At 34.4% G+C, this 19,543-nt stretch overlaps 1 protein-coding gene across 1 annotated transcript in view; it reads left to right on the forward strand.

Moving 5' to 3' along the window:
- TICRR (TOPBP1 interacting checkpoint and replication regulator) overlaps window positions 1-19,543 on the forward strand; it is a 37,128-nt gene that overhangs the window by 15,548 nt on the left and 2,037 nt on the right. Inside the window, exons 13-21 of the mRNA XM_012542354.3 lie at window positions 287-383; window positions 1,712-1,766; window positions 5,703-5,846; window positions 8,450-8,540; window positions 8,928-8,989; window positions 9,875-10,009; window positions 10,473-10,621; window positions 16,584-18,768; window positions 19,006-19,128. Of these exons, the coding sequence (XP_012397808.1) occupies window positions 287-383; window positions 1,712-1,766; window positions 5,703-5,846; window positions 8,450-8,540; window positions 8,928-8,989; window positions 9,875-10,009; window positions 10,473-10,621; window positions 16,584-18,768; window positions 19,006-19,128 (3,041 nt within the window). The remainder of the gene's footprint in view (window positions 1-286; window positions 384-1,711; window positions 1,767-5,702; window positions 5,847-8,449; window positions 8,541-8,927; window positions 8,990-9,874; window positions 10,010-10,472; window positions 10,622-16,583; window positions 18,769-19,005; window positions 19,129-19,543) is intronic.

Here is a 19,543-nt window from a genome sequence, read left to right on the forward strand (position 1 = left end):
CCTTCATATTTGTTCATATCTTTGGGTATTAGCCTATATAAATACATTTAAGATTGCAGCCCAGCTTTTGAACTTTTCTTTCTCTTCAACTTCATTCATAATTATTTAAATGTACATTAAACTATATCTGAAAGTACTTAATTTATTTGGCTATAAATCAGGTTCTGAGGAAACATGAACTGCATTGATTTTTACAACTTTTTTATGTTCTTATTTGGCTATAGCTGAACAGTTCTAACACTTATTCAGTTGTTTATCTAACTAGTTCTCACTTTTTTAAAACTAGGAAGCATGCATTAACAAGACATAGGAGCGTGACAGAAGCAGCACAAAATCTTCGGCAAATTGAAGTTCCTAAAGTTCCCAAGAGAGCTACCAAAAAAGTAAGGTGTTTCCAAGTTAGAAAGAAAGAAAATAAACTAAGAAATTATCTTGTAAAATTTATCCATACTATCTTGAATTAAAACACCATCTCATGGTTTGAGAAAGAATTAGAAAATAAGTGACAAAGGAAGGTCTGTTGGATTTCATTTAATCTTTATAAATGTATAGAGAAGGACATTAAATGACAGAAATTTATTTTTGGATTTAAAACTGTAATCAAACTAGGATAGAAAAATTAATTTGAAACTCTTCTTTGAATAAGAGAAGCTTTTAAAGTAGCAATAACTAAAATAAATAAATAACACTAAGCTAAAGCCCAAATTAAATTCAATGGATAATGGAATAAAGAGATAGAGGAAGCAAAGGCTTTGATATAGAGAGAAATATTGTGCCCTGATCAGGGTTTTGATATGATACTCTTTGTAAAATACACAGAATTATATGTGAAATTGTATTTTGTTACCATCAAAAAATCCAGGAGAAAAAAACAAACAGAAAATTGATTAGAACTCAAAATAAGTTTCCAAGGAAAGAAGAAAGGGAGCCAAACATAGACTTAACAGTTGCTGGTCTTAATAATTTTGATCACTGGTAGAACTTGAGTGAATACAATATGGAGAACTAACTCCAGGAAATTTTGTCTTTAATCTAGTAACTCTTTGTTTCTAGATATTTATAATTTATCTCTTGAATTTGGTGCAGAATTTCTTTTAAGTTTGTATTTGGGCATTGCTTAATATAGATTCCTAAAAAGATGAGTAGTATACCTCAAATGCGAATAATATTAAAATTGAATATCTCAGCATTTTGATATTTATGAAGTTCAGAACTTAGGGATCTCACTTGACAGCAGTCCTAATTCCTTAATAGATATGGTCTACTAATTAATTTCAACATTACTTATTATCATTTCAGTCACTGCTTATACAGACCTTCTGATTAAGTTAGAAGAATCAGGGCATCAAGATTTTTTCTCTAAGTACAAAGTGGTTTTTCACGTCAGCATTACTGTTATGGGGGAATAGAAAACCACTATTTTTAATGAGAAGAGTCATTTTCAAACAATTTTTCCCTGTGAAAAGGGCCTAGAAATTGATATAAAAATAATATCCAGGGTAAATCTGGGATTTTCAGGTGTTCAAGGTAATGAACTCAGGAAATGATGGACTTAAAGAACTATTTTCATAAGACTAGTTAATATAAACAGTGATTTTAATACCAGGGGGGAAAAATAATAACATCATCTCCAGTGAATTCACATGGAACTTTTATTCTTTTAATAGAAATGAATTCAAAAAATTACCCATATATTTTCTTGAACTTTTAGGAAAACTTTCATCCCAGTCATCAGCAGCCACTCCCAGTAAAAGATTTGGTTCAAGGTATGTTTCTGTTTTCTTTGCAGAGCACTAGCAAAGTAATCTTGAGAGAGTGAGTGAGTGAGTGTGTGTGTGCACGTGTGCATGTGCGTGTGTGTGTTTATTGAAGTCATTATATATAGACAGTTGTTGGAATTGTGTCCAGTAATATTACCCAGAGCACTTATGGAAAAAATTTCCAATAATTTAAGATTAAACTTTTCCCTCAGAGGTGAAGTAAGTCAGATCACAGCTATTTTATAATGGAAAGAAAATTTTATCATGTGCCATTTGTTTCTTCAACATAAATATTATATCGCATAACTCTTGTAATGTTAATGAGCAGGAATGTCAACTTTAATCAGGGATGAGGAGTTCCCACCTTTGATTCCTCTTTAATGGATTAGGTATCAAAACAAAGATTTTAGCATCAATATCATAAAAAGCCACAAGATAGCAATATTACACCATGAAAAGCTTTGTCACTTTTGCCTTAAATATTCTTTACTGACAATGCATAAATAGATATAAATAAATAATAAAAAAGGATGTCTTCAAGAGAAATGTAGACAGAAAGGTGTGATTCTATTGTTTTCACATACTGAAATGCTTTTTTCCTCATTGTACTACTTTTCTGTACCTTTCCCTGCGCTTTCATATCCTCTCCAACCACACATATGTACCACTTAGATAAACTCCTCTTAGGGATAATTTGGCATGGTGGATAGATTGAGTGCTGAATAGAAAATCAGAAAGGCCCAAGTTTGAATCCTGCTTTAGGCATTTACTCACTGTGATAGGAGCTTGCCAAATCACTTACCCTCTCTCAGCTTCAGTTTCCTCATCTGTAAAATGAGAACAATAGTAGCTTATATCTTAGTGTTGTCATAATGATCAAATGAGATAATATATGTAACACATACTGTAAAATATCGTTTTATTACTTAACTCTGGGCAGTCACTTCATCTGTGAAAGCCCTAGCATTACCCAATATTTCACATTGCCAGTCTCTCTTAATTCCCAGGGTGTCAGGGTATCTGGCCACTGACCTTTGCAGTCAATCAATTCTACCTGGCTCGCCTCCTCTGAGGCCTTCAGAGGTCTCTGGCTACAATTTCTTGAATTGTAGTTTAATAACTGATAGCGCGCTCAAGAATAGCCATACGCAAACTTAAAGCCTTTATTATACTTGCTCACATAATGCCCTGACTTGTTAACTTCCTAGTGAACACGTGGTCTGGAGACCCACGTGTTCATTATCAAGCTCCTTACTTCTCTCGGCTATCCATCCACTTGGCTCAGCTATCCTAGGATAGAGAGAGATCAATATCCTGCTGGCAATGGGCTTAAAAAGGGTCTGTGAGGTCACACACAGCCAGAGAGGGAACTGTCTCCCTTTAGGAAATTATCTCAATATGACAAGAGCCCTGCCCAGGGGGCAGTCCCCAGCCATAGAAAATTACTTCTGGGCCACTCAAAAGCTGTGTTGGCCCATTTAAAGGGCCCTTACAACACTTTTTATAGAAGTGTTAGCAATTATTAGGGATAAAGACTGAATCTGTGATTTCACTTGATGTAGAGAATTCCCAAGTGGGGAAAAAAAACTTATTAATTAAATCAGATTATCACTTTTCTACTCAGAGCATTCATTGAATGCTCACCAAGCATTCTGACACCAAGTGTCAGAAACAGAACTTGAATACATCTTCTTAATGCCAAATCTAGGTTTCTATCAGCCATGCCAACTCATGTTCCATTTTCATTATTATTACTGTTTTTCTGTCTTTTTTCTGTACAAGAAAATCTCACATAGACAAAATTATACAATTTTTATTACTGTCATACAAAATATTGTTAATCCAAGCACCATTCATTTTATACCAAATAATAAGTCTCTAGATATAATTTTTTAAAGTAGCACTTTAGGGGAAAAAAGCAACAGTTTCATTCTTTTGTTTTTGTGTATTATTCTTTTTCCCCAGGCAGCTAGGTGACACAGTAAATAGAGTGCCAGGACTGGAGTCAAGAAGACTCAAATTTCTGAATTCAAATGTGATCTCAGAAACTAGTTGTATGACCCTGTGCAAGTCATTTAACCCTGTTTACTTCTCTTCTCATTTATAAAATGAGCTGGAAAAGGAAATGACAAACTCCTCTTTACCTTTTGCCAAACCAAATCATAAAGAATTGGATACAACTAAACTGACTAAATAGCCTTTTAAGCCCATCTTAGTAACCAAAAAAAAAAAGAAAAATTTAAACAAAGCCAACAAACATTACAACTATATCTGCATGATGCAGAACCTCATTCCACATTTGTAGTTTCTGTTTCTATTGAGAAGGTGTGTTTCATTGTTAGTTTCCTAGGATCAAGATCATACATTAGAATTTATCACAGTAGAATTACTTTTTAGTGTTATCATTTATATTAATGTAGTAAGCATGTGTATATTCTCTTAGTTCAGTTTTCTTCATTCTATATCACTTCATTATATTATTCCATTGATACGCTGACCTCTGAGGAAATTTTAGTTGCTATTACTGCATTCCAAAAAGATGTTTCTTTCAGGATAGAACTATAATACTGTGTAATTATTAGCATGGGGGGTTTTGGTAGACACAATCCTTTCTTCCTGAGAAGTTTTGTAGTATAATTTACAAAGTTATGATTTATTAATCATCTAACTGCAAAAATGGTGTAGTAGAGAGTATCAGGATTTGGAGACAGGGAACCTGGGTTCAAATCCCAGTTTTGCTACTTATTACTAATGTTATTTTAGGTGAATTACTGGGTAAGATACAAATCCCTAGGCCTTGGTTTCTTCATAAAATTAATCTATTGGACAAGATAATTTCTGTAGCTCCCTACCAACTCTAAATACATTGTCTCAAATTACTGAGGACCATAGCACATATATTTTATTTATCACTCTGAGTCTGGTGGCTGTCACATAGAAATAAATAATGTAAGAAATATACATATCCCTTTGGAATTATATAGAATCTCCTTTCTCTCTTATAGTAGTGAATCGCACAATGTGAATGAATTAGAATTGATATTTTAATTTTTGAATCCCTCTATGTGCCCAAAGATGAGCAGAAGAAAGAAGATTCTTTCCAATCCCCTAGAACTTTCCATTCTCATGTCTCTGAATAAGCATGTATATATATCACCTTTAGTAACTTATGGTTTTACTTTAAGTGTGAAATAAGGTGGCTGGCTATTGATTTTGCTTACTCAAAAGAAAATCCTTTTAAAAAGTTACCTATTTGCTTAACCACGGTCATCCCTAGTCATATTGATCTACATCTGGTGACTGGAACCAGATCATTCTAGAGGAGAAAATGAGGCAGGTGATCTTCCACAGCTCTCCCTCATTTAAATTCAATTTGTTTGCATGTTATGGTATCACCTCTCTGATGTCATGTTTTTTTTCAAAAACAAAGGACAAAAACAACCACCTCTGTATTCCCATATACTTCCTGCTAACATTGTATTCTCAAAAGATGTGTTCTGGCAAGCCATGAGGTAGAAAACTACCCTCTTAACTGAAAACTATTACTGCCAGTACTTGGTTATTCCATGTAAACTGGAGAACTTGTGACTTTCATGTATATTCAGTCTCGAAATATTTTTAAAATGTTCTGTTTCAGTGTTACTTTATATGTCACATAGCCTCAGAGTAGATTTAGTCTAGATTTAGACTTGTATTCAGGAATAATGGATTGTGTGTGAAATATATATATATTGAATTCATAAATAGACAGTAAGATTTTAAATTATCAAAAAAAAAAAAGAAATATTTAAAATAATTCATCATAAATCCAAATAATCCAACTTTAATGTGACCCTATTTAGATTGGATTTTTTTAAAGGCCTTTCTGCTTTGAGTAAGTATCCCTCTTGTCTCAGGAATAATATTTATTAATGGTAACATCACTATTTTTCTTTGTTTCAGAAGTGACCAAGGTTAGAAGAAACCTTTTCAACCAAGAAATGCTTTCTCCTTCAAAAAGATCCATGAAAAGACTGCCCCGAAGTCATTCAGTCTCAGCTGTTGAAGGGCTAAAATACAAAGTTGACAACCTCAGGGAGATTCAAGGTACTATATGTGTTCAAGTAGGAGTAACCCCAAGTGAGAAAGTAACCATCATAACTGTTCACTCAGCCTTTCCTAAAAGATGACAGGGTGCTCTATGAGGCTCAAAGCTCTATGACTGTTAAAGAAGCTAGATTTCTTCTAAAGGATATATTAAACCTTAATAACTGGCTATGGAATATGCTTCAGGCAAAGTGGGTGGGGGAACAGGAGAAAATTCCATGGTCCAGAGCCATAGAGACATTCTGGAATATTAAAGGAGGGATTTATAGTCGGTGAAGGATGGCTTGAAGCCCAAAAGAATCATAAAGCAAAGAATTCCTCATTGATAACTAAAAGTCTCACCAGACCTAGCAGCAGTATCAACCTGAAAATCCATCTCCTTCTGAGGAATATGAATCATTTAGATTTGTATCTAATATAATAGATAAATTGTATCTATTTTATATCTATATCTAAATAAAAAAACCTCAAATAAGGCTGAGGATAAACAAACTCTGTTCTGTAATCTTGCCCATTTCTCCACTTTTGTAATTTGTTTTTCCCTTAGTTTCCTAGTAAAATCCCACTTTCAAAATTACTAATCTTGGTTTCACTGAACTAAGGGAAAGGTTATTGACAACTAAGCTAAATACCTTCTGAGGACTATCCCTAGAGACCAGGCTTAGTGAGGGACAATTGTAATCCCTTTACCCTCTACCTTCTCACCCTCATTAGAGTTTCCCTTAAAAGCTATGTAGTTTAATACTGATAGATTCTCCAAGTAATTAGTTTGAGATAGTTCTAAGTGAAATAGATTTCCTTTCCCTTTACCAAAAAGAAAAATGATTGAAAATACTACTTTGTAATAGTAGCAGCAAACATGTTACTGAAAGATAACAGTAGATAGTCAAGAAAGATGAGTTCCAATCCCATCTCACATACTAGGTATATTACCCCAGGCAAGTTACTTAACCTCTATCTCCCTCAATTTCCTTATCTATAAAATGGGAGTGATAATAGCACCTACTTCAGATTTTTCTGAGCATTAAATGAGATACTATTTGTGAAATGCTTTGCAAACTCTAGACCACTATATAAATGCTAGCTGCTGCTGCTGCTGCTGCTGCTGCTGCTGCTGCTGCTGCTGCTGCTGTTGTTAAGTACTGATAACCCAGAGCTATATGATAAAGCCCTACCAGTGGGGATCTTAGATCTACACATAAACAGAAAAGGAAAAAAAAATAATGGGATAGGATGCCACATGACTAAATAATAGAGTCAGTAAGTATAACAAATACAAAAGGGAAAGGGGATCACCTGCTAAAACAGAGTAATCTACATGGAAAAGATAAGATTTGAGCTAGAAGTTGAAAGGATGAGCCCTTAAATGAATAGAGAAAAAAGAATGGGAAGAATATTGCATGGACTAAGATACAGTGACAAGAACACTCCCAGGAGTAACAAAGCAGGCTACTGGGGCAAGAACAAAAAGCAAATGTAGAGAACCAATAAGAGCTAATTTTAAAGATATAATATTAAGAATCTACATTGTTACAAAGCTATGTATTTGTGTTTCTTCCTCATTTTTAACCTTTAAACTGGTTTATTAGTGAGATGTTATTCAGTGGTCACTTTATGTATTCAACTCTATTTTCTTAAAATATAGCATGTCCCAAGTTTTAATCCAGTTTTAAACTAATAGTTTATTTTTTAAAAAAGAAAATTGCCTACTATCTTCAGAAGAAGGGAGGGAGAAAAATTTAGAACTTAAAATCTTGCAAAAATGAATGCTAAAAATTTTCTTGACTTGTTACTAAAAGAAAAAATAAAATACTATTTAAACATACACACATATATATTTAAATAAATAAATAAGCCACAACTTTGGAACACCCTGTGTACAGACACATCGTATGTATGTGTTTATTAATGTTTATTATAGCAACATAGATAGAAAAATGAAAACTTGTCACCTTACCAGGGACACTTGGTTTATTCTGTTTTATCTAACTCTTACAGTACATGGATGGAAGTAAGGGTTTTTATAAAATATAAGTCAGTATATTTCACATGTGTAATTAATGATAGAAATAGATATGACAATCCCAATTGCTTCAGTTCTGAAACACTAAAATGACATTAAGATTTAAGATCAACTCTGCTAATTTCTATGGAGTTAGCCAATGTACTGATCTGGTATATCATGATGAGTAGTTTAGCTCTTAGTTTTTCAAGTAAGTGCTGCTTTCATTTTTATAAACTTGAGGGAAAAAAATTTTAAATACAAAATAGTTCAGAAGTCAATGATAAAGGTAAGAATACAGAATATTTGCTTCCCAACTCTTTACTGAAACAAATACAAATTATATTTTATATGAAAGTCTACAAAATGTTATATACATTATCCTTTTTGTGTTGCTAGATCAGCCAGTTTTATCCAAAGTTGATTAAATTGAAAAGAACTAAGATCCTTGCTATTCTAAATAGTATAATAATCACTGACTAGCCATTCTCCTCATCAAATCATAGGCCATTTGAAATTTAAGGCTGCTACCTTTAATGCTTATATTTGCCCCTTATAAAGTTATGTAAAACTTGTAATTTTTGCTTCTCTCGTAATTTAGATTATCATAAACTGCTAACTAAGAGGGTATCAGAGACTCCATTGCACAAACAAGTATCTAGAAGATTACTTCAGAGACAAATTAAGGGCAGGTAGGTTGCATTCTTACATTTATCTGCTTCATTAACTCATTGTACTTTTTTTTTTTTTTTTTTGGATTTAATATGATCTTTGCCTCTTGTAACTTCAGATTTTGTCTGGCTAGACTAAATCTGCATCTTTAGAGGTAGAGCCATGTTTGGGTAGCAAAGTAAACAGTAATCAAAATTTGTATAATTTGGAAAAATGTTTATTAGCTTTTAATATGTTCAGATTGGAGATTAGTACTCCCAATGTGAGCATATAGGAAGTTGTCTCAAGAGTTTAATAGTCATGGGATTCTCTGGTGAGATTAACATCCAGTAGGCTATTAGTAAGATGACCCCTCCATTTTTCAAGCATAAGAAAACTCACATGCATTATTTTCTTTTTATCTCAAGGTCCTCTGATCCTGGTCCTGACATTGATGTTGTTGAAGAATCTCCTGAAAAAGAAGAATGTGGTGAGTATTTCTAGAATTTGATCTTATTTTTTTTAGTTTTTCGTAGTCTTAATAAACCAGCTTTCTCTCTATTTTATCTTGAATTCCAAAGCATTTTATATACACAGTGATGATGGGTCATTACCTGCAGTAGAAATTTTAGATTTTTGTATATGGAAGGGTCTAAATTGGAAGAATCCTTAAAGTTCATTTAGTCTAACTTCCCACTTAGTGAAGGAATCTCTTCACTAGCTTCTATTGAATATTTCCACTCATGAAATAGACCATTCCATTTCAGCTCTAATTATATTTATTTTAAATCTGTCCCTATGTAACTTTTAGTCATTAGTCCTATTTCTGCTCTCTAAAATACTCAACATAGGTTTAATCTCCCACATGACAGGCTCAGCTATTTGCATATGAGTATTATATTATGTGATTTAATAAAAATGCTTCAGGTTGTTTAATAAATTCTCTTATGAATGAATGAACATGTATCTTACTAGAAAGGCATCTGCCTTTTAAGTGAAATCTTGGCTGTTACCTAATATCATTATAACAGTAGTATAAATTATTTTCTAGAATCAGGGGTGAAAACTGATAGAACCTGATTTTTAGGTTTGGAGTTTTTAAAAAATGGAACAAAGGTGATGGTTGTGTTGATTTTTTTATGTACCTTCAGGAAAAGACGTCTGTAGGTCATACTTCACTATACTTCAGTGAAGCCACATTATAAACACTATGTATATTTGTAGCAACATTTTAGAATTAATTTAACAATTAGCATTTGGTCTAGAATTTCCATCTTTTATTCATTGTTGTACAAATGCTCTTTTTCCTGTTTAGTATGAAAATATCAAGGATATATTTGTCCTGGATAACTTAGCTATCATTCTGATTTTCTAGAAATGAGTTTGAGACGAAGCCCTCGCATCAAGCATCTATCATTTGTGAGAACAAACTCTGCTTCTTTCTACCCCATATCACAACCAAAGCCTCGAAATATACAGAGAGTATACTCAAGACAGAAGGATGAATCAGGTTACTTACATACTTAACCTCTTAAAAATAATTTTTGATGGATGGGAGGGTGTGTGTGTGTGTAATGCTTTGGGTTTTTTCCCCTTGGGTAGGGACAATAACGTACATGTAACACTGAACTTTTCTGTGGAAAGACTTTACAGCTTTCTGCCGAGATACATACTTTAGACCAGTACAACTTGTTGTCCATGACATCATTCTTTTGTTTATTCAAAAGAGATTAATTTGTAATGACTTAGAATTTTTGCTATACAGTAAAGCCTCAGATAAGAAATGAAATTTTATTTATGTTATATTATTCATGCTATTCCTCCTTTCATTATCATAAAAAAAACCTATAAGTGTTTTTTTCATGAATTTTATTATTTCATTTTTCCTAATATAATTTGGATGTCTTAATGCTATGCACAGAGAGCCAATAGCACTCCAAAATACTAAAATATTTTCATACTTTATCTTTTAGGTACTAAGGAATGTCCTGTAATTCAGGGTATCCGATCTCCCAAGAGGCTTTTTTTTGGTGCAGTCTCTGAGATGACTACACCTACAAAGGAAGTGCATCAAACTAAAAAGTCTCCAAAAAACCCAGTGGATTCTGAGAAACTGTATCAGGTAATTGTCTTTTAATAAGCATTTTAAGGTAAAAAAAAAAATTGGCTATTGTGTTCATGGGGGTCATAAGTGAGAATTAGATAAGGCCTTTTTTTAGGGGGCTTATAATACAATATACAAGACATAAGCAATGCAAATCAATATTTATAATTCAAGGATTTATGAGTTAGAGCTTGAATATGAGATTTTGTGATTGATTTCATTAGTCACATCAATATAATGCAGATCACAAACCACTTATGAGTTAATAGAGTTAAAAATGTTTATTACCTGATTGCCTATACTCTTGCAATGATCCTCTTTGAGCTAAGGGGATACTTGGGGGGGGGGGGGGGTAAGGAAGTTTTATTAACTAGGTCAGTATTCAAAGACTTTGGTAGGACCTGCCAGAAGTTAAATTCCACTGGTGTAGCCACTTTTTTTTTCTTTAATCTTTCCTTCCCTTCCCCCCCCCCCCCCCCCCCCCCAATTTAACAACTCTTTGTTCTCTCACCTCTCCAATCACCATTGGTAGTGGAAGAAAGTAGGAAGAGAAAAACTCTTGTAACAAATACATAGTCATGCCAAATGAGTTCCTTCATTGGCCATGACCAAAAAAAGGCTTCAACCTATATCCTAGGTACATTACCTCTCAGTAAGGAGGTAGTTCTAATGTTTTATCATGGTCACCTCTGAAATCATGATTGATTATTGTGTTTATCAAAGTTCTTAAATTTTTTAAAGTTATTTATCTTTATAATGTTGTTGCATAAAATATTCTAGTTCTGCCTACTTCGTTCTTCATCAGTTCATGCAATCTTCCCAGGTTTTTCTAAAAATGTCCCTCTCAACTTTTCTTATGGCAAAATAATATTCTGTTACATTCATGTATAATAAATCTTTTGCCAGTTGATGGACACTAGTTCTTTGCCACCACAAAAAGAGATTTTTCCTATTTCTTTGATCTCTTTGTGTTATAGGCCTAGTAGTGGTATCACTAGGTCAAAGGATAGCACAATTGTAACTTTTGAAGTATAGTTCCAATATGCTTTCTAGGTAATGTGCCTTGTTTTTCCTGGAGCTCTTTCTATATTTTTCATTTTCTTTTTCTGTAAGTTCTGTGAATCTAATTGAATGTGAGATGGAACCTCAGAGTTGTTTTAATTTTCATTTCTTTATTATTAATTTGAAGCTTTTTTTTTTCATTATGGCAATTGATACTTTGTATTTTTTCCTTAGAAAACTGCTTCTTAAGATCTTTTAACCATTTATCAATTAGAGCGGTTCTTATAAATACATAATTTAAAGAAATGAGACTCATTAAAAAAATTTTATGATAATTTTTCCCTTCCAATTTTAGCTGCTTTGGTTTTACTTTTAATTTGATTTCATTGGCTTTATTTATCTTGGTATATGGCAGCAGTCTATATGTTGTGCCAAACTTTTTCAGTAGTTTTTGTTAAATTCTATTGCTTAAGGATCAGTCAGTAAACATTTGTTAAGCAAAGTAACCATTAGCACCAGGCACTCTGCTAAGTACTGGGAGTAAAAAAAAAAAAAAAAAGCAAGCAACAAAGAGCTCACAATATAATGGGGAAATGTGAAAACAGCTCAATGCAAACAAGCTAAATTGGAAGTAATTCACAGAAGAAAGGCACTAGAATTAAGGGATATCGTGAAAGTTTTTTGTAGAAGGCAGGATTTTATCTAGGACTTGAAGGAAGTTTAGGGAAGCCAGGAATCAAAGGTGAGCTTTCCAGAAATGAGGGGCAAGACAGTGAAAATGTTCTGGATTGGAATATGAAATGTCTTGTTTCAGGAAGAACAAAGAGGCCAGTGTCAGCAAATTGAAGATACAAGGGAAGAGAAAGGCAGGGAGGAATTGTAAGAATAATGGGAAAATGGGGGAGTAAGGAGAGCCAGGTTATAACTTGCTTTGGAAGCCAAATATTTGATTCTGGTGATAGGGAACCACTAGAGTTTATTGAGTAGGTGGTGAAGTGGAATGATCATACTTAACAAGTTAAGAAGATTGTTTTCATTTCTGAGTGAAATATTGTAGTGAGCAGACCAACCAACAGTCTATTGCAATAGTACAGGAATGAGGTATTGGATCAGTGGCAGTGTCTCATGCAAGGATAAGCATGCAAGAGATACTATGAAGTTAAATAAACAGAACTTGGCAGCAGATAAAGGATAATCAAGTGAGGATTGGATAACACTCCGAATGTAAACTTATGTGACTGGTAGAATGGTAGTACCCTCATAGTCCTCCCAGTCTTTTTCCTAATAGGGATATTAGGAAAGGAAGGTTTGGGGGAAAGACAAGTTCAGGTTTGGACATGTTGTGTTTAAGATGTCTATGGGACATTTAGTTCAAGACATCTAATGAGCACTAGAAGATTAATTGGATTTGAAAATCATCCCCATAGAAATGATAATTGAATCTCTGGGAGCTAATGACATCACCAAGGGAGATAGCAGGAGAAGAAGAGAAGATGATCTAGGCCAGAGCTCTGTGGCATTATCAGGCAGGACCTGGATGAAGGTCCAGCAAAGGAGACTGAGAAGGAGGGAGTTCACCTTGATACCAAGATGAGGCATCCAAGTAAAGTTTTAGTGGAAAAATCAATGTACCTATAATAATGATAGTTAGGTAAATATTTGGGGATTGATCTTGGAAAGTCTGAAAGATAAAAGGCAATTGAATGTATGGGGACAGAGTATGCTTGGCTAGAACAGAATATGAGCAGGAGGTAAAAGGTACATAAAAAGACCAATGGATGGAAGTAATGGTAGACCAATGGATGAAATGGAAATTTCAAGAGATGAATTATGATTCAAATGACAGAAAAGTAGGAAAAAAATGTTTTTAATTGCACTATATAAAGTGTAAGTTTTGTAAAGACTGTCTTAATTTTTTTATTTTTAATTTATGAAATAAAACAAGCATTTCCATAATAGTAGAACTAGAAACAATCACAGATGAAATTGCAAATATATATATTTAAAATTATTATGTAGCTTTTCCTTTTATAAAATTCCCTTCCTCCTGCCTTAGACGTGTGTGTGTATGTATGTATGTATATACATATATATAAAATCATTGTGTATATACGTCTATTTATCAGTTCTTTTTCTAGATACAGCTAGTGTCTTTCTTCATAGGTCCTTAATAGTTAATTTTTGTATTTATAAATAATCAAAATGACCTAGTCACTCAAAATTCTTAAAACAGTATTGCTATTACTCATTTCCCTATTGATTATTTCATGCAAATCTATCCATGTTTTTCTAAAATCAACAAGCTTAATATTTCTTAAAAGTGCAACAGTATATTTGGTTTGGCTAAAAGATGGAGTAGTGGATCAGTGGAATAGGTTAGATTCACAACACACAATAGTCAATGACTACAATAATCTACTGTTTGATAAACCACAAAGATTTCAACTTCAGGAGAGCTCACTGTTTAACAAAAATTGCTAGAGAAACTGGAAAATAGTATGGTAGAAAATGGCTATTGACTGGTATCTAACACCCTGTATAACAAAAGGTCAAAACAGGTTCATCATTTAGACATAAAGATACAAGCAAATTAGGAGCACAAAGGATAGTTTCTCTCTCAAATCTGTGGAGAAGGGAGGAATTGATGGCCAAAGAAGAACTAGAGAACATTATGAAATGAAAAATGAACTGATTACGTTAAATTAAAAAGGTTTTGCACAACCAAAACCAATACAACCAGGATTAGAAGGGAAGTAGAAAGCTGGGAAAAAATGTTTACATCTAGGGCTTCTGATAAAGACCTCCTTCTAAAATACATAGAGAACTGACTCAAATTTAAAATACAGGCCATTACCCAACTGAGAAATGGTCAAAGGATATGAACAGACAATTTTCAGACGATGAAATTAAAACCATTTTTAGCCATATGAAAATATGCTCTAAATTATTCTTGATTAGAGAAATGCAAATTAAGACAACTCTGAGGTACCACTTCATGCCTCTCAGATTGGCTAAGATAACAAGAAAAGATAATGATAAATGTTGGAAGAGATGTGGGAAAACTGGGACACTAAAGCATTGTTGGTAGAGTTTGAAATGATCCAAGCATTCTGGAGAGCAACTTGGACCTATGCCCAAAGGGATAGAAAATTATACATATCCTTTGAACCAGCAGTATCTATATTGTATCTGCATCCCAATGAGATCATAAAAAACAGGGAAAGGACCCACATGTGCAGCCTTTTTTTTTTTTTTTTTTTTTTAACTAAGACTTGGAATGTTTTTTGTTTTTGTTTTTGTTTTTTTCTTTAAATAACTTTTTATTGGCAGAACCTATGCCAGGGTAATTTTTTACAACATTATCCCTTGCACTCACTTCTGTTTCGATTTTTCCCCTCCCTCTCTCCACCCCCTCCCCCAGATGGCAAGCAGTCCTATACATGTTAAATAGGTTACAGTATATCCTAGATACAATATGTGTGTGCAGAACCAAACAGTTCTCTTGTTGTTCAGGGAGAATTGGATTTAGAAGGTATAAATAACCTAGGAAGAAAAACAAAAATGCAAGCAGTTTACATTCATTTCCCAGTGTTCTTCTTTGGGTGTAGCTGCTTCTGTCCATCCTTGATCAACTGAAACTGAGTTAGATCTTCCCTTTGTCAAAGAAATCCACTTCCATCAAAATACATCCTCATACACTATCGTTGAGGTATATAATGATCTCCTCGTTCTTGCAGCCTTTTTTTTAAGGGCAAGGAACTGGAGTGGATACCCATCTGTTGGGGAATGGTTGAATAAGTTATGATATATGAATGTAGTGGAATATTATTTTATAAGAAATGATGAACAGGCTGATTTCAGAAAAGTCTGGAAAGATTTATATGAACTGATGCTAAGTGAAATGAGCAGAACCAAGAAAACAAGATTATGTGATGATGAACTTGGCTCTTTTCAACAATGAGCTGATTCATGGCAATTTCAATAGATGGAAAGAACCATCTGCATCCAGAGAGAGAATTATGGAGACTGAATGTGGATCAAAGTATAGTATTTTCATCTTTTTGTTGTTTGCTTGTTTTTTTTTCCCTTTTTGATCTGATTTTTCTTGTACAACATGATGAATATGGAAATATGTTTAGAAGAATTTCATATGTTTAACCTATGTTAGATTGCTTGCTTCCTAGGGAAGGGGAAGAGAAGGGAGGGAGAAAAAATTGGAACACAAGGTTTTGCAAAGGTGCATGTATTTTGCATGTATTTGGAAAAAAAATTTTTTTAATTATTTTTAAAAAATTTTTAAGTTCAATAGTATTCTATCATGATCATATACTACAACTTATTTAGCCATTCCCCTTTTGATGAGTGTCCCTGCAGTTTCCAGTTCTTTGCCATCACAAAGGGAGCTGCTAAAAATATTTTAGAACATAGAGGATCTTTTCCCTTTTCCTTAGTCATCTTTCAAAACAGATCTAGTAGTGGTATTGCTGAGTCAAATGGTATAGACAATTTAATAACTCTTTAGGCATAAAGGTAAATTGCTCTCCAATATGGTAAGTCTTACAAACCACTGGACAGAGAAATTTAAGAAATATTGGCAAGAGGCATCAAGGTGGTGCAGTGGATAAGAGCACCAATCCTGAAGTCAGGAGGACCTGAGTTCAATTCTGGTCTCAGACACTTAACACTTCCTAGTTGTGTGACCCTGAGCAAGTCACTTAACCCCAATTGCCTCAGCAAAAAAAAAGAAAGGAATATTGGCAAGGGGGAAATGATCAAAGGTGATTGTTACCTAGAAAAGAAAATTCTAGTTTTAAACTTCTACTTTCTCCAATTTTCCTATTTTCTTATCCATTTTTAAAATGGATCTTTATGAGAATGTCAAGCATAAGTTTGCTTAGCTTAAGAGTTTTGTATTTTAAAAAAAAAAAAAAAACACTTTATATTTGAGTTGGAGTGATCATTGTCACTTTCTTTATAGACTCCTAGGAAAAGTGACCAGAAGCCACAGACTCCCACTAACAGAATTCTAAGGAGATCGCCTCGAACACCACAAATGGCATATCACACTCCAAGAAAACAAAGAAAAACTACTTCAAAAAATACATCAACAAATCAGATGGCTTTTAAGAATTCTACAAAAGATCTTTCATCTGACTTAGAAGTTATATCACTATCTAAGGCAAAAGTAATCCCTCAGAAGGAAAGTGCCCTGCAAAAAGAATTCCCCTCCCCTCTTGAGAAAACTCCCCAAAAGCCAAGAAGCCAAACACCTGAACTTTTAGAGACTCCTCCTTGGTCACGTCAGAGGAATTCCAGTCTAGCCAATATTTCATGTCCAGTAGCCCAGTTCCCAATTACTATCCAGACCACTAATAGTAATTATCTTACTCCCATTAAACACTCACAGAAAACACCTCAGAAATCAGGAGCCTCTATATCTCCAAGAAAATCTGGCCAGGTAATTGCAATGACACCTCTAAGTCAGAAAAACCAAGATCCAAATATTCTCATACATACAATTTCTCAACCAGTGGAATACACTAAGGAATTAAAAGATAAAACTGTTCAAAACATAAAAAGATCAGGGAATATGGTTGCTGAATTCACACCACCTATTTCTCCGCCCCCAAAAAAACTATTTAATTCTCCACCACATGATGTTTCAATAAAGACTCCAACTAAGACATATTTTGTGAATTCTTTCTCTCCTACTGGACTTGAAGAATTTGATTGCAAGATACAGAAATCGCCAAATATGGTAGTCACATCTCATTCCAGTAATCTTATCTCTCCTCTCAGAAGGAGTTCAAGGGTAACTAAACCTGTTATTAACAGTCTGCCTCCACCACCTTCCAAAATGAGGAAACAACATATGAGTAGAAACAATTCCATCCTTGAAAGAAGTTTGCCACTTTACCAGTTCAATACTTCTGATGGTTCTACAGTTGAACAAAAAGATTTGGCAATTATAAAATTATCCCCTAAAAAGGAGCAGGAAAAAGTAAATCTTTCTCCTCCAATTTCCCCCAAGGAGGACTTTCACCCTTCAGGGTATGAATGGCTTAATTCCTCTCCTCTACTTACTACCCAAAATGCAACAGAATGTCAGAGCAGCGATAACTCAGAAACTTGTTTAAGACCAGGGTTAAAGAAGGCTCTTAGTTGCGAACAACTTTCTACACCTAATGAGGTGTCTTCTCCACTGAATAAGCCTAAGTCTCCTTTGGTACCTTCTTATGCCCTGCGTTGTACTGCAGATAGAAGGCAGAGAAAAGCTGCAGCACGGCTAGCAGATCCAAAAGCTTCATCTCAGCTTTCAGAAGACCATCTGAAAGTGATTTCTGTTAGTCCTCCAACCTATGAGGTTGAGCTGGAGATGCAAGCCTCTGGCTTACCCAAGCTTCGTATTAAAAGGGTAGACTCTGTCAATGCTGAAAGCCAAAAAAAGGTGGATACATCTCTGGAAGGAGAGAACATTTCTGATCTTGGGTGCTTGTTGCACCAGGATAAACCTAGCCAACTTGAAGCTACTTATGTCTCACCTCCATGTCTTCATTCTTCCCATACTACCCCAGGCAAGAGTGGGGGACAGATGTATATCTGTCAGTCTTATACTCCAACTCATTTTCCCTCTAGCACCCCTTCCCCCTCCCCAACAGATGTTTGGGTTCCTTGGACACCATCTCCCAGGCACAAAGGGAAGACCACTCCTGATACAATCCAAGACTGGCCAAGAAAAAAGAAGGCAGTAGACAGCAATACTAATTCTTGTGGGAGAAATGAAAGAGGTTTGGATCTCCTAGGAAATATATCTGAGATCGAAGAGGAGGGAAAGGAGAGAATTTTTGAACAGGGCACAAGCAAAACTCCTATCTTGGGGGATTTTGAATTTGAAGGCGTATATAGGCTTCCAGATCAATCACCTTCCAGTGACTGTGAGCCTAGGCCTGAGGACAGTTTTTCAAAGGGACAATTTGGATTATTCTCTAGGAAAAGACCACTTTCCTCTAAGGAGGAAACTGAGTACCAACCTAGAACTTGTGGCAGCCAAAAAAGAAATCAGGTAATTTCTGCTGATAATGAAACAAAGGAAGAAAGGAAATCTCCAAGTACAAGTACAAGACAGCCTTCCTCCATGGGAGATGATGAGGTATTCATTTCAGGTAAATATATTCTTGAGGTCTTCTGTTTAGTTATTGTTGGGAATTATGCTAAGTGAACAGGAAGTTTGGGAGGTGAATCCTTAGAAAGATGAGTTGCTTATTTTTTTTGGTTTGTTTCCAGTGTCCATGGGAGAATGTAGTAGCATAGTTTTATATATTAAGCAAATATTTTTCAGATGCCTGGTATGTGTAAGGTACTGGGCCAAATGATGTATTTGTGGTATGGTGTTTCTTTAGGTTCTACCCCACCTAACTGTGCTGTGAGAAGTTGTCTCTCTGCCAGTGGTCTTCGGGCACTGACCCAGTCTCCTCTACTGTACCAAGGAAAAGCACCTTCCTTTCAGCGAAAGGATATTAAAGGTAAACCACCTAACTTGTAATTTTTATTATTGATTAGCAAATTCTAAGAATTCTGGCCTGTGTCAAAACTATGACCTTTTTGTGACTGCCAATCCAAATTCAACATTTTTTTTAGTTTGGACCTGTGGTTTCATCAATATAGTAACTCCAACATAGAAATATTTGAGTACCTCATACATAAGGAACTAAATTAAGTTAGCTCAGAATTGTCAGATTAAATGTTTTTTAAGCAGTTAGGGAGGATAGAATGTGTTTAACCATTCTAAAATATTTATATTTTATATACAGTCTATGATGTTTTATCCTCATCTCAGACAAAGCCTCCTAATTTGGATTTACAAGCATTTTTATTATAAAACCTCTTTGCTTTCCAGGTACTTAGTCTTCTAGAAAGCATGAAAGTAGAAACTGACCA

Source organism: Sarcophilus harrisii, chromosome 2 (assembly GCF_902635505.1).
Source record: "Sarcophilus harrisii chromosome 2, mSarHar1.11, whole genome shotgun sequence".
Classification (NCBI taxonomy): Eukaryota; Metazoa; Chordata; class Mammalia; order Dasyuromorphia; family Dasyuridae; genus Sarcophilus; species Sarcophilus harrisii.